Below are 15,909 nucleotides of genomic sequence, written 5' to 3' on the forward strand. Positions count from 1 at the left end.
CAGACCTATTGGGTCAGGATCTTGAAGGCAGGATCTAGGAGTCTGAATATTTAATAGGCATAAGTGTGATAATTACATGTTTAAAGTGGTTTTTTTGTTTTGTTTTGCTCCTCTCTAGTCTTTTGAACCTATTAAAAAGCCACCAAGAATTGTAAGAACCTATTAAAAAGCCACCAAGAATTGTAAGAACCTATTAAAAAGCCACCAAGAATTGTAAGAATATAACAAACTACAAATTGACAAAGACATATATTGAGAGTATTCATGTTTGTGAAATCATCTGAATATATTGGAATTTATATAATGGAACAATGAGGTTTTGGAGTTTTTTTTTGAAAATGCTATTCAAGCATGGCTGGGTGACTCAGTTGGTAAAGTGTCTTCCTTCACCTCAGGTCACAGTCCCAGGGTCCTGGGATTGAGCGCTGTGTTGCACTCTCTGCAGATCAGGGAGTCTGCTTCTCCTTCTCCCTCTGTGCCCCAGTCATGCTCAGTCTCTCTTTTTCTCTCTCTCAAATAAATAAATCTTTAAGAAAAAAAAAGTGCTATCCAACAGAACGTTTTTCAATGAAGGAAATATTTGATATCCGCACTAGCCAATATGGTAGCCACTGCCTTCATCTGGCTTATGAGCATTTAAATTTAGCTATGCAACTGAGGGACTGAATTTATTTTATTAATTTTAATTTAAATTAAATAGCCACATGTGTTGGATAGCTAGCATATTGGACAGTGCATCTCTGAAATTTTTACCTGAATTCTGTCATTTGGGCATTAGATACTATATTACCCTTATTGTTCAGGGTGCTATAAATCAGACACTCATTTATTCATTATTTAGCATGTCTTATGGGCCAAATACTGGGGTAAGCATTGAGAATGCCAATTGAAAAAAAATCCCTGCTAACAAAATGATCACAACCTACTATGGGTAGCAGGCATGTCAAAGGTGCATCCTTTGCTTTCTATTATAATAAATTTTTAATAGGTTTAACCAGCTTTTTACTTCAGCAGCTAACCAAACCATAATTTTAAAGTAAGCCATAATTAAGCATATAAAATAATTTCGTAGCAATCTGGTTGCCATGTTAGACTTGTTCCTCATGCTCATTGCTAATGAAGACATGGCTACAATATGTACTTGTATATCACATTGAAACCTTTCACACTGCCTGAACTTTCCCCATTAATATTTAGCCAAAGCATTTTCATAATATCAGAAGCCCCCAATATTTGATTAAGATCTTATTACCAAAGCCCAAAGACAGCTACAGTCTTTATATCAAATAATTGCCTTTTACAAAATATAAAAAAAACCTGTTTGACCTGTACAGAGACCAGGTATTTGTTATTATAGTAAATAAGAAGAGCAGGTGCTTATTTTTCAGAGGGATTCAGAGTTGTCAACACTAGTGACCTCTTTGTGGTTTTTAGAGCTATTTTTCAACCCCCACATGTCCACAGAACTTTAACTCAAACAGCAGGAAATGGCAAAGTAAATGAGTAGTATGTCTTAAGTATCTGATTTCTTAAAAGTTTTCCAAATTAATGAATCTCTGCAATAGAGATTAAGTGTACAATAACCTATGGTGAAAAAATGAACATCACCAACTGAGCACTGACTGACCATCCACTCTGATAAGTGAGCAATCTATATTAAGATCAGTGAAAAAAAATAAATAAATAAAAATAAAAAATAAGAAATAAAAAAAAATTTTAAAAGATGGAAATGGGGGGCGCCTGGGTGGCTCAGTGGGTTTAGCCTCTGCCTTCAGCTCAGGTCATGGTATCAGGGTCCTGGGATCCAGGCCTGCATCGCCTCTCTGCCTACTTGTAATCCCTCTGTCAAATAATTTTTTTTTTAATCTTAAAAAAAAAAAAATTAGTGGAAATGGGGCACTTGGGTGGCTCAGTTGGTTGAGCATCTGCCTTCAGCTCAGGTCATGGACCCAGGTCCTGGGATTGAGCCCCATGTCGTTGGGCTCCCTGTTCAGCAGAGTCTGCTCCTCCCTCTGCCTCTCCACCCCACACGCTCTCTCTTTCTCAAATAAATAAATGAAATTAAAAAAAAAAAGATTGGTAGAGAATTTGAAATAATTTTGAGGGACAAATACCTGTCTTTAAGAAATTTTCAGAACCAAGTTGTGTTTGATGTAACCAGAGTCCAGTAGTAAGAAATAGAGGAGCTTCTTTGTTTTTACTGAGGCAAATGATATGGCCAACCAAAAAGTCTCAGCAATGAGCTGTAGAGGGCAACAAAGGAGCCAGAGATGACTCCAAGACCACAAATATGGAAAGAAAATAAGATCAGGATATAATCAAGTTTTATTAGGTACCTGTGGTTGGGAGAGGAAAGCTAGAGAAGATGATGATTGTCTCCAATATCTGGGTAGGACTCAACCAGATGGTGCCTTCCACCTCATGGGTTATGATTCACAACTAATTTGAAATATTAATTGGCCTTTCTATCTCAGTGGAGATACACCAAAGAAAACAGGGATAATGGGCAAGGTCATAGCTAGTAAATGGTAAAATAATATCTGAATTCACATCCCCTGTTTTAATCACTATATAAACTGCCTCCTTTGACATTCTTGATTGAGAATATCAACAAGACTATGGTCTTTCTAAAAGATAGATCACATATATAGGATAGTGTGTATTTTTTCACCCCCTTAACTAATTTTATGCTGGATACAAAGAGATACTCTCATTTATCCATGACACATGTATGCTTTCATATTAATGGGAAATTATGAAACCTGTAACTAAAAATAATATCTAGAATATAAATTTCAAGGAAAAACTAGCAATTCAAATAATCAATTGCCACTTGTATTTTGAAAAAAAAATCAATGATTTTATTTTTTTGATTAAGGACTTCCTTGAAAGCAGGTGTCCATGCTTTAAATTTTAGTGGGGTCTAGATCACTACTGTAACATGCCATATATAGAAAATGAAAATATTTATGATCAGGATTCAAGTGTTCACATTTAATAAAGACATTCAAATATATAAATTATGGAGTTCTCAAGAGCCACATGGCTGTGGTTTGAGATTTAGATATAATAGAAATGTCTTGAATTTGCACATGATCCTGAGAAATCTATCATTTTTATATTTATTTCTGTTGTACATCTTCTCATATAGAAGACAAAAAGAAAATGACCCAAAGCAGGAAAATGAATTGACTATTTCTTCTGTTTAGAAATGTCTCCTGTTTAAGGTCTTAAGGAGCTATATTTCATTTTGGACCACTGGAGAAAATGGCTGAGAAAAACCTACAGCCCTGACATCCACACCCTAAGACCTTAGGTGACATCCCCATGAGCACCTAGCACAGAATAACTGTGTCTGTTTGGTGGGGCCTTGGAGGAGTATAGAAATAGCACACCCCCAGTATGGTGCTTTCATCTCCACAGGGACATGAACCAGCTACCATAATCAGCAAACAGATTGAATGGTAGAGATCTCAGAACTCCACTCTGATCTAGGAATAGATGTGCAGACTGGTAGCATATGGCTGTCCTGTTCTGGGTGCAGTCTCTCAAACAGCAGGGCTGTGATACCATGGATACCACACCTCCTGCCCATATTTGCACTTAATATGTTATTTCATTTTATTTGTTTGCCTAAGGAGGGGGCAAATAGCATTTGCACTAGGGCTTTGGTAAATGAGTCAGTCATATTTAAATAATGAAGAGAATGGCATGCTATGAGCTAAACAGTAGAAAACTGTCTGAAAGAAAGAGCGGGACTCCTGCCGGTGTCCAGAACTGCATTAAGAATTCCTATACATTCTCTGTAGCAATAGGATCAGAATTTCCCTGCTGCCATATTTTTAAGTTGGAGTCTGGAAGTCCATCTCTCCAAAGTACACTTGCCTAGAGCTGAGACTGAAGCAGCTGTGCCCTTGATTTGATCCTTGACTATTTGGCTTTTTTTTTTTTTTTTTTTTTTTTGTGAAAGGGTGCAAATTTCACGTTCTGAGACAGAGAATCAATGTTGAGAGGAGAGGAGAGACTCAGAATGCTCTAGGGGAAGAAGGGGGCCTAAGAGGGAAGATCATTTGTTCTTAGAAAAAAGATTACCCCTATTCCTCATTCTCCAGGAAAAGGATGCTTGGCTTTTGCCATAACCAAGGTATGGGGGTACAGACACTGGTCACTACAGGGTGGTTCTCTGATGTAGAGCTAACAGGGGCCAAGAGGAAAAGAGACAAGAAAGCAATGAGGAAGGAGTCTTGAAGAGATAAGGAAGTAGGGGTGCCTGGCTGGCTCAGTCAGTGGAGGATGCAACTCTTGATCTCAGGGTATGGCTTTGAGTCCCATGTTGGGTATGGAGACTACTTAAAAATAATAATTAATTAGTTAATTAATTAGAGAGATAAGGAAGTAATAGTAAAAAGAATAAGCAAGATCCTCTGTAGGACAGAATGTGCAAATTCAATCATTTTAGGAAACACAAATCAAAAGGAACAAAAGTTGGGGTACTTGGGTAGCTAGTTGTTAAGCATCTGCCCTCAAATCCGTTCATGATCCCAGGGTCCTGGGACTCCCTACTCAGTGGGAAGCCTGCTTCTTTCTCTGTCTTTCCCCCTTCTTGTGTTCCCTGTCTTGCTGTTTCTCTCTCTGTCAAATAAATAAATAAAATCTTTTAAAAGTGGGGGGTGGGGCAAAAAGTTAAAAATGGAGGAGAGGCAAGAAGATGTCTTATTAAAATGGAAGATGTCCAATCATTGCATGGTAAACCAATAGCTGAGCTTCAGAATCACAGAAGTGCCTGGCAAAGAGCTGATGTATGCAGGAATGTAACTTCACCATTAGAATGAGAAGTACTTGGAAATAATAATTATTAGCATATTTTCAGGCTTAAGGGGGAAAACAAATGAGACTATACCAAAATGCTTTTCTGTAGTTTTTCTCATGGTAAAGTACATAGCAGAAACTTGGCAAGAATAAATTAGCACTGGATACTTTTTTTCTTTTTTAAAAGATTTTATTTATTTATTTGTCAGAGAGAGAGCGAGTGAGCACAGGCAGACAGAGTGGCAGAGAGAGAAACAGGCTCCCTGCCGAGCAAGGAGCATCCTGGGATCGTGACCTGAGCCAAAGGCAGCTGCTTAACCAACTGAGCCACCCAGGCATCCCATCACTGGATACTTTTTTTGAGGAGTTGGGAATTTTAGTGAAGGCACTCTGACTATCAGCAAGTGAAAGAGGTAAAACACACCAAGTGTGGTATCAGAAAAGGTTAGAGGTAAAACTGGATATATAGGAGCCTACCTGTATTACAAAACCATTCTCTTGACCATGAGTTAACAGGAAAAAATTGAACTTGCAGTAGGAAAAAACCTATGTTCTATCTTGGTTTTATGACTTCCTGACAAATACTTTAGTTTCTCTGAGACTTATTTCTTTGTCTGTACCTAGTAAATGTTACTTTAATTTTTTTTAATTATTTACATTATTACTGATATGCTATATCTGTAGCAAATAAGTGGGAAACAAATGTACATTTTGTTTTATATACATATAATGCTTATACATTTAAGTGTGCATATCTGAAAATTGGCTAGTTTTTATTTTAATATTGGATATTTATTTGCTAAAAGTGGTGTCCAAATCATATACTCTATCTTAAATTATGCCATTCTGTTATTTAGTATTTCTTCTTTATTGCATTGCTTTTCTATCTCTAGTGGTGTTTCAAGAGAGTATTCTATTTGCCTTTATCTTATTGACAACCACACCAGAGTATGGGTCCTTCTGAATTTTATTTTAGAAGTAAAATAGATTAGCTTTTGTTGGGTTTCCAAAATTCTAACTCTAGGACAGTAGAGAATGTGGAAATCAGTCACACAAAGAACAATAACCCATCTGGGGATGTTAAATCTGAAGAAGAGAATTCTCAGGGGAGATATGAGAGTTTCAATAAACAACTGAGAAGGCATTGTGCAGAAAAAGATTTTATTTATTTGTTGTAATTTCAGTTGGTAGAACTGAGTAGATTTGGGCTTAGTGAGTGGAAAGACTTCTGTTTCTTACATAATGATCAGGTGGAAGTGGTGGAAAGAACATAGAATTATAGTCAAACATTATTGAGTTCAACTTTGTATCCTGAAGTCTTAGCTTTCTCATCTTTAATATGGAACTTACTTTTGTATTGTGGAAGCCAGAGGAAGTGGCAAGCAGTAAAAGTATTAATTTTGATTAATTTTTTTTAATCCTCGAAGTCTAAGAGACAGAGAAAAATGTACAACTAATGAGTAGCTAGAGAAGAAAAGAGGAATAAAATGAAATCCTGATTAATCCAAATTAAAACAAGAGAGATAAAAGTAGAGGAAATATAGAAAACATGATGATTGTCAACTAAATCAAATTTATTAGTAATTCCATTAAATGCTAATGTACTAAGTATCCCAACCAAAAGACAAATATTATCAAATTGGATTAAAAAAATACTATTTGATGCAAAAAAATACAATTTGATTCTTATATACATCTTATATGTAAGGATACTGAAAGATTGAAAATAAAAGGATGAACAGATAAACTATACAAATAGCCAAAAGAAAGCTGATATAGCTCTACTAGTATTAGGCAAACTAGATAAGAATTAGACGCATTTTTTGTTTTGTTTTAAGATTTTATTTATTTATTTGACAGACAGAGATCACAAGTAGGTAGAGAAGCAGGTGGGGAGAGAGAGAGAGAGGGAGGGAGCAGGCTCCCCGCCAAGCAGAGAGCCCGATGTGGGGCTCAATCCCAGGACCCTGAGATCATGACCTGAGCCGAAGGCAGCGGCTTTAACCCACTGAGCCACCCAGGTGCCCCTAGACACATTTTTTAAGATAAGAAGTATTACTTCATGTCAAACTCTCTGGCTGCCTCAAATTCTAGAATGTTAGAGAAGAAAGAGAACTAAAAGGCCTCTCACTCTAACCTCCTCATTTCACTAGTGTGAGAATCAAGGCCGTCAGAGTCAAATGGCTCACCCAGTGATGCCCAGCTCTTTAGAAAGAACAAACCCTTCAGGTAGTAGTGGAGTATCTGAAGAAAGGCTTAAACCTCACAAAGAGATCACCCAAATGCAAAAGTAGTTTAAGCTAAAAGGTCAGCTTTCCAACAGTGGATAAATTTTTAACAAAGAAAAGAAGGAAAAATAATCTTTCTAATAAGTTTCTTGATATTCTAGTGGAGATCTAGAACCCAAAATCACTATTCTTATTCATTTTAAACCAATTTGCGCTGCATTTATTTCTTCCACCCAAAGTTTGAGTTTAATTTAAAATGTGTTTAAAAGCAATAAATGCGGGGTACCTGGGTGGCTCAGTGGGTTAAGCCTCTGCCTTAGGCTCAGGTCATGATCTCAGGGCCCTGGGATCGAGCCCCGCATTGGGCTCTCTGCTCAGTGGGGAGCCTGCTTCCCTTTCTCTCTCTGCCTACTTGTGAGCTCTTTCTCTGTCAAATAAATAAGTAAAATCTTAAAAAGAGGGGAAAAAAAGCAATAAATACTGCACCAGTATAGTCATCCCACAGAAAGGACATTTTAAGAATACAGTTCTCTGGAGGTGCCTGGGGCTCAGTGGGTTAAAGTCTCTGCCTTTGTCTCAGGTCATGATCTCAGGGTCTTGGGATCAAGACCTGCATTGGGCTTTCTGCTCAGCAGGGAACCTGCTTCTCTTCCTCTCTGCCTCTCTGCCTACTTGCAATCTCTGTCAAATAAATAAATAAAATCTTAAAAAAAAAAAAAAAAGAATACAGTTCTCTGAATATGTATCAGAAATTTATAAACTTCCCATCAGAGATAGTAAATATTTTTGATAATGCAAAAACAACCTTGCTTAACTCTTAAGGACTTAAGGGGAATATGTGAACAGCATTGTATGAGAACATTAGAAGAGATAATATGATTCCCATGACATTTTAACTGTAATTTGTCATGTCTGATCTATATTATATCATGTGAAGATTCTGGGAAGATTAAAAGATGGAAGTGTTCTAGATAGCCATGAGAATATGTATACAGCCACAGTAAAAGAAGGGAATACTAAGGTTTTTTTCCCTATCTTTGTTGCTAGAGACCTCAGCAGAGCCTTTATTGGGGAAGACAACACAGTACCACCTGGATATTTATTGCAGAGCTGGGTGGCCACCAAGTTCTTTACTGTACCCAGGTTTATCCAGGCTTTTTTCACCACTCCAAGATGGAAGAAATATCCCATGACATTCACTCCCACATAAAGCTGGACTGGGACAGGAAACTTCCACAATTCATTTCCAAATGAATACCTGATTCACATGATTTATGGAAGACATCTATTACTCACAGTAGCTGCAGGTCACAACTACTTCCCACTATATAGATTAACTCTGTGACTAAATATATAGTCTAAAAGAGGTGTTAAGGTAGCCATTTGTTGGTTTTAAATAGCATCAAAGGGGGGCACTGGGTGGCTTAGTCAGTTAAGCAACTGCCTTCAGCTTAGGCTTAGGTCCTGATCCCAGGGTCCCTGTTCAGCCTGGAGCCTACTTTTCCCTCTCTCTCTCTCTCTGTCCCTCCCACGGACTTGTGTGCTATCTCTCTTGCTCTCTCTCTCTCTCTCTCAAGTAAATAAATAAAATCTTCTAAAAAAAAAAATAACATCAAAGGGAGGCAGCACAAAGTATCGAGAGCCTGGGCCACATGTGGCCTCTGCCCACTTATTAGCTGAGTGACCTTGGGCAAGGCTCAGCTTCCTCGTCTGTAAGATGATAATAATACTTCCTTATTGATTGCTGCAAACATTCAATGGGTTATATATATCATACAGTCTTAGAACAGAGTTTGATGTATTATAAGCACTAGGCAAATGTTAGCTATTACCCCATATTTTATATAGTTCACAGGGCTGCCACTGGCCCTGACCCCACCTGACCCCCACTGCCCCTTGACCGCCCACCAGCAGGCCACCTTCCACCTTCTGAGACTTGGACTTTCTGTCAGAGGGATTCCTGGGCCCCCTCTGGCATATCATCAGCCCTGTCTGCCCAGCTGAACTTCCTCCCCTGGAGGACTGGGCTTCCCCTTGTTATTTGTGGGTCTTGGGCCTTGAAGTGGCAGTGGCAGGGCTGCTGTGGGGGGCTCCCCACATCCCCGGGAGACCTGGTTCAGAAAAGTCTGCACAGCAAAGAGCAGTTTGGGTTTTTTTGGTTTTTTTTTTTTTTTTTAGTACTTGACTTGCTTTATGGATTATTAAACTAACAAAACTGAAAAATTATATAGGAATATTATAGGAATTCTAATAAAATATATGAGTAAAATATATAGGAATATTAAAAGAAATGACTTGTAAAGCAAAGTGAATTCTAGTTACAATGTGGGACTTCAAATATTTTATTGACAATCACACATATTCCATTTTAGGAATTAAAATTTCTTTGTTGGTCAAAAATTAGTGGAGTGGGGGCGCCTGGGTGGCTCAGTGGGTTAAAACCTCTGCCTTTGGCTCAAGTCATGATCCCAGAGTCCTGGGATCGAGCCCTGCATCGGGCTCTCTGCTCCGCGGGGAGCCTGCTTCCTCCTCTCTCTGCCTGCCTCTCTGCTTACTTGTGATCGCTCTCTGTCAAATAAATAAATAAAATCTTTTAAAAAAAAAATTAGTGGAGTGTGTTTGAAATAAACACCTCCCCTCTGGTACTTTAATAACGTATTACCTGCCTGGAAATTCCGCGTACCTGAATTATACTGAATGAGTGAGGTGGAAGGAAAGAACAACTCAACAACTGGGGATGTTTTATACAATGAGATCAAACAGATGTAAGTTAATGGCAGTGAACACAGTGACCACTGTTGGAAAGTAAGACGTAAGCTATTTGCTACCTCTAGTACAACACATTAGTATTATCCCGGGTAGCTTACCACATTCCCAACCACAAATATCCTTAGAGAGTTTGGGCCATTGTGGTCAAATGGCTGTGTTTTCTAATAAGTGCATTCCTTCTGCTTGGACTTTCTCATTCTCGCTTGCTAACACCCTGTCTCCCTCTCTCTCTCTCTGTCTCCACACACAAACATACACACACACAAAAGAAATAATATATAATATATAGTCCAGTAATGTCCCCAGATAAAGCATAAACAAATCAAACTCTATAGTAATTTATTATTGATCTTTAATAAAAATATTAAAATATGTCTTTTTATTTAGGACTGGAGAAGCTTGCACAAAAAGGGAGATCATTGTCTCCCTTAGCAAGTATAACTGGAATATCACTCTTTTTGATTATATCCATGTGTCTTCTCTTCCTGTGGAAAAAATATCAACCCTACAAAGGTGGGTTAAAATTAGAAAGGAAATTTACAAATTGTTTTATATGTGTACTAAAAAGTACCTTATTATGTTTTTTTTTCTTTTGGTTTTAGTTATAAAACAGAAGCTAGAAGGCAGGTAATGCATATGTTTCTACAAAAATAATTTTTTCCTGAATGCTTTTTCCTCAATTATTTTCACTGACAGAAATGCCCATTTGTCTTTTCAGGCCAGAAACAGAATACAGGAAAGCTCAAACATTTTCAGGTAATAGCCATGCTGAAAGAGACTAATATCAGTGTTAATGTATATAAATTAATATTGTTGATATTAATTATTACATATAATGTACTTTGATAAAAGAGAATTCATGTAATCTAATATTGATATAATACAGTATCTTACCTTTGAATATTGCCTTCACTCTACAAAGTATATTGGTTTTATCTAAGTCATGCAAGTCTATAAAGGCACTCAACTCCGTTTTACAGGCAAGAGAACCAAAGCTTGGAGATTAAGTCACTTGCCCACCATCACTGAGTTCTTTTGAATCCTAATCCATTGATCCTTGTATTATTTTGAAAATGTCCAGGACCCTCTCAATTTATTCATTCCTAAAGCAGATACAATGTGGGCAGTGCCAGCCCAGGGAGGAGAGGAAAGGGGAGCTTTGACAGTTTTGCTGCTGCTTTGTCCCCAGCAGTGTCCCTCACTGACATTCACTAGGGACTCCCTACAGAGTTGTTGTTAAGCTAACAATGGGGCTTTAACTCAGGACTGGGGGTCACATGGAGCTGGGTTTCAGTGCCCTATATGCTACTTTTCCCCAATGTCACCTTGAGAAAACTAATTTTTCCTGACCTCAGCTTCCTCATCTATATAATAAAGATAATAACTACCTCCCCTAGCCAAACACACACACCGAGGTTGCTGTGAGAATTAAATACAATGTTGTGGGTGGAGTGCCTAATATGCCTGGATGCTTCGTGAATGTGGGTCTGCTTCCTCTTACCAAGCCCCAGAGACCATCTCCTTCCTCCCAACCACTCCACTCCCATCATTTTACAGATGACAGTTTGGGTGATTTCGATATTGCCTTGTATTATATTTTGGACCCATGGGCAGCTGTATTTAATTACATATTCTTATTAGTTCTGATGGTATCTGTTTTAGATCTGGCAGGGTACAGTACATATTATGTGTAGTTAAGAGATGCTGTGACTCCCAGGATGAAAAACCTCGGTATGCTCTTTGGTAACTGAGAGTTACAAGGAACAAGCCTGCCCACATGCGTTCATTTGCATATAGAATACGCCGTTCCCACATCAGGCTTTAAGAATAATTGTCCCAAGTCAATTTCAATTCTCAGCTTCGGAAGGAGTGATTTCTAACACTGCTTAATGGCAATATGACTGTAGGGGATTAGGAAACCTTAAATTGGTTTGATACTCATACCACTTGAAGCAACAATAAAGATAAGTTTTACAAAGCCTTAAAAAAAAAGCTACAATAGTAGTTTGAGACATTTGATTTGTAAGTAGTATTTGTTTTACATTTCAGGCCATGAAGATGCTCTGGATGACTTCGGAATATATGAATTTGTTGCTTTTCCAGATGCTTCTGGTGTTCCCAGGGTTGGTTTTCCTAGTGGCTGATTAACCAGAGGTGTAAGCGGCCTTCAGTTAAGCACTTGGGCAGTGCTGTGCTACTCTCAGCAGAGTTCACTTGCTCTGTAGTGAATGATGTCACCAGATCTGAGGAGCTAAATAAAGCATCTTTCTTGGCCTTTATAAGTAAGGCTAACACGAATTAGGAAGTTACACTAATCCGTAAACATTTTTTTACCTGGTAAGCTCAGCAAAGAGAGAACTAACTAGGTTGAAATTAAGAGAACTGAACAGATAGGGGACCAGGGGACCCTGATTTAAATCATTCTGCATCCCCTTGATGGCTACAGCCTGTCACTTCACTGATTAGCCCTTTCTGTTCCTCACTTTCCCTTCCCTTCCCCTCATAGCTTGCATAGACAATTGATCATACCCTTAATCATACTCTTATGCTCTTCAGTAGAAAGGTACCATATAAACCCAAAGTATGCAAGTACACATCTTTATTTGTCATCCTCAAGGTGCTTGAGACCTGAGAAGGGGGGCCTTTACACCATCTGAAACATTTTTCAGTTTGCAAAGACAAGGTCTTTAAAACAATCTGTTTTGTTTAACAGACCTAAAGAATGTTCTCTGAGCTCATCAGGTCATTAGAATTTTTATAGATCTCTGTAGGGACAGTCACCTCTGCTGCCTTTCCTCCCTAAGATAGTTCATTTAGGGAAGGGGCCATAAACACACTACTTGCTTTAGGGCCTTTTTATTTCCTTTTTTTTTTTTTTTTAAAGAACTATTTGTCATTAGGGATTGGTTACCTCACCTATTCAGTGAGTTCTACCAATGAGTAAGGTTCATACAGTAATCTTCTTAGCCACAGACTTTGCACAAATGCTATGTGAGTAATAGAGGGAGACTGATTGGATTTCCTCCTCCTGAGAGCACGTTGGTAACACCACCATCAATGCTTAGCACTGCCCTATTCAGTCTCAAACAGCACTGGCTCACCTTTCACTTCTACAGTGAAAAAGACAAAAACAAATATTTGTAGATTAATTATTTCAAACAGCTTCTACCCACAACAGAAAGCCCCCTCTCAGGTGTGGCTTTTAAGTGGGAGAGAAGGAAACTGAAGAACTGGTAAGATTTGGAATGGAGTTGTTGAAGCCAAGAATTTCTTTATTTAAAATAATGCAGTTTTTATTCCTAGGAATTCATGAGAAAGGAGTGAGATCTATGTAAGAAACTTTAAATTTAACCTTGTGATTAATTAGTACCCAGTTTCAAGATGTTACTGGGAGGAACCTGTGTGTTCAAAATGCTATAATCCTCAAGAACTTGGGGCAGAGAAATGAGTGCTCTGATTACATATCAGAAGTCCTACTTATTTCTGTCATAAGTAGAATAACTCAGTTTGGAGCCATGCCCATCTTCTAAGCTGAAAACTCCTGAGGAATCAGCTAAGATTCTTCACGGGGAAGAAGTAAGAAATCAACACCAACAACAGAAGGAAAAGGATGTGGAGCAGGACCTGTGTAGGAGAACCTGCACTAGGAGAAGCCAGCATGACAATTATGTGTGAAGATTAGCAGCCAAATGCAGTGGCTTTGAGAAGAAAAGGAAAAATAATAATAAAGCCAAGATCTCAAAGTTGAAGTTAAGAAAGAAAATAAATTAAATAACTAACTTCTGAGTTTTAAAAATAAGAATCATCTCTCAGCTTGTGGTACATGAACACGTGGAATCTTCCTCCTCTGTCTAGTTGCTGTACTTTTTGCTGTCCATTTAGTACCTCTTTGGGGAATTGGACAGAAAACAATGGCATGAAATGAACAAATTTATTACTTGTTGCCAGCTCTGATATGAACTTAGGTGAATAAGTTAGTTATTACCTAGAGTTTGCTCTTGTCATAGCTCCTGAACACCCCCATACCAAAGAAACTCAAGAGTTGATCTCAAGTACACTTGACCCTGGAACAACGTGGGAGTTAGGGATGCCAAGGCTACCCAGTTAAAAATCTGCCTATAACTTTTGACTCCCCCAAAACTTAACTACAATAGCCTACTATTGACCAAAAGTCTTACCAGTAACATGAACAATTAATGTATATTTGTATTATATATTGTATTCTTATAATAAAGTAAGCTAGAGAAAAGAAAATGCTAAGAAAAGCATAAGGAAGAGAAAGCACATTTACAGTATTGTCCTGCATTTATTGAAAAATATCCATGTATAAGTGGACCTGTGCAGTTCAATCCAGGTTTGTTCAAGGGTCAACTGTACAAACTCTAAACCAAAATCTCCTTGACACAAAAATGTTAGGATGAATCATAAGGCTGCACATGAGAACTTTAGCAAGTGGAATGGAAACTGTTTCCAAAGAAAACACAAGCCTAAGGTGTTCCAATACAATGTAGCAGATTAAATTGGAATGAGATAACATATTCTTCAGATGATTTATCAAGGGCAAAGAGTCCTCTAGGCGATGCTCTATAAATACAAAGGACTGAAAGTGATCCGTTGGAAGTGTGTTGAAAATTGGAAGAGCTTGGGATGAGGAGGGGAACCAGATTTCAGCTGATTAACTGGAAGGCAGTGTTTACAAGAAGAAAATCATCAGATAAAAGGAAGGAGGAGTTAATAAAACATGAATGCCAGTTTCAGTAAAATACCTGTTGTTTACCAGGCAGAAATATACTGCCGTGCTTCCCACATTCTTCCAAGCCTTTAGTTAGAGCCCATGACTGAATTCAAACCAAACATCTCCCTTTGTGTGTTCTGTATTTCTTGGGACTGTCTATATTAACTTGCAGTGTGATGAGGGCTTTTGTCTATATATTATTCTTTCTTTTCAACCATCCTTGCACATATAATTGGCAAACAGTGTCAAAAAGCTAATTGAGATGTAATATAAAAGATAATCGTATATGCTCTCTGATTCTAAGCTGTCCTGGTATCTTCTCTTTTGCTATTTTCTTCTTTCTATTATATTTTCTTTACAGTACTGCCAGATTTTTTCTTAACTGAAGAAAAAAAAAGTGATAGCATTGGCAAGCTTTTTCTCTTCTGACTTCATAGCTATGCTGCCACATAAACTACCATAGGGTAAGTGCAGGAAACTGTAGCGAGGAGAAATGGACATTGTAGGGAAGATAAACAGATCTAATTCTCTAATCATTACTACTTCCAGTTGTTTTCAACTATTCAATAGAGTAGACATACTCTTTACTACTCTGCTAATTGTTTTTAATGTGCCATATTTTCTAGATGCCAAGTAGGTCTGTTTCAGCCTCCGATGGTGTATCAGGACAAGATTTGCACAGTACAATTTATGAAGTCATTCAGCACATCCCTGCCCAACAGCAGGACTGTCCAGAGTAAGTATGAACTTGCATTTGGTGATACTATTGTGGAGGGGCTAAGTATTCAGCCCCAGCTTTCCCCAGAATTTATTGAAAGGCTCAGAAGAAAAATACCAAAACAGAAAATTGTAGCTTCTGTACATTTGAACACACTTCCCCAATGGAAAATAATTCTAGGGGAAAAAATAGACAAACACAAGTATCTTCCAGGGTCGTGCACTTGGGCCAGTGGACAAGATGCAGAGCTCTGCAATCTAGTATTTACCCCCCAGTGAGTCTGGATATGAAAGAGATTTTCAGGCCAGTTCTCAAGCCTGATCATCTTGGTTATCTTGATGATTTTCCCATGACTGTGGTGATTTTAGAGCCAATGATCTGTCACTGGGAATAGGACCAGGAGGAAAAAAAAAAAAACCCACAAAACACGCACAGCACGGTCACCATCACCATCAAATATCCAACCTCTTAACAGATTCAAAGTCTACTCTAAGTGAACAGAATCACAGCAAGGACTGGCCTCCCAGCCAGAGAGGATAAAATCTGAGCTGAGGCCAAAGCCGGGAAACTACTTACCGGTTAAGCTCAGGCCTGACACTAAGGAGTTGCCCTCCCTTCCCCACCGTGGAGAAACTAAGCCTACAGCCTTT

General features: G+C 38.2%; 1 protein-coding gene across 13 annotated transcripts in view; it reads left to right on the forward strand.

Annotated features, from left to right (window-relative positions):
* HEPACAM2 (HEPACAM family member 2) overlaps positions 1-15,909 on the forward strand; it is a gene marked incomplete at its 3' end in the record, with an annotated part of 61,026 nt that overhangs the window by 30,404 nt on the left and 14,713 nt on the right. For 7 of the 13 annotated variants that reach the window (XM_082693655.1, XM_082693656.1, XM_082693657.1 and 4 more), the window contains exons 5-9: positions 10,194-10,319; positions 10,409-10,433; positions 10,525-10,562; positions 11,856-11,929; positions 15,168-15,277. In XM_082693655.1, coding sequence (XP_082549781.1) covers positions 10,194-10,319; positions 10,409-10,433; positions 10,525-10,562; positions 11,856-11,929; positions 15,168-15,277 — 373 coding nt within the window. Of the gene's footprint in view, positions 1-10,193; positions 10,320-10,408; positions 10,434-10,524; positions 10,563-11,855; positions 11,930-15,167; positions 15,282-15,909 lie in introns of those variants that run through there. The other 6 variants (XM_082693663.1, XM_082693653.1, XM_082693664.1 and 3 more) reach the window with 2 other exon arrangements.

This window comes from Mustela nivalis (genome assembly GCF_964662115.1).
Source record: "Mustela nivalis genome assembly, chromosome: 12".
Taxonomy (NCBI): Eukaryota; Metazoa; Chordata; class Mammalia; order Carnivora; family Mustelidae; genus Mustela; species Mustela nivalis.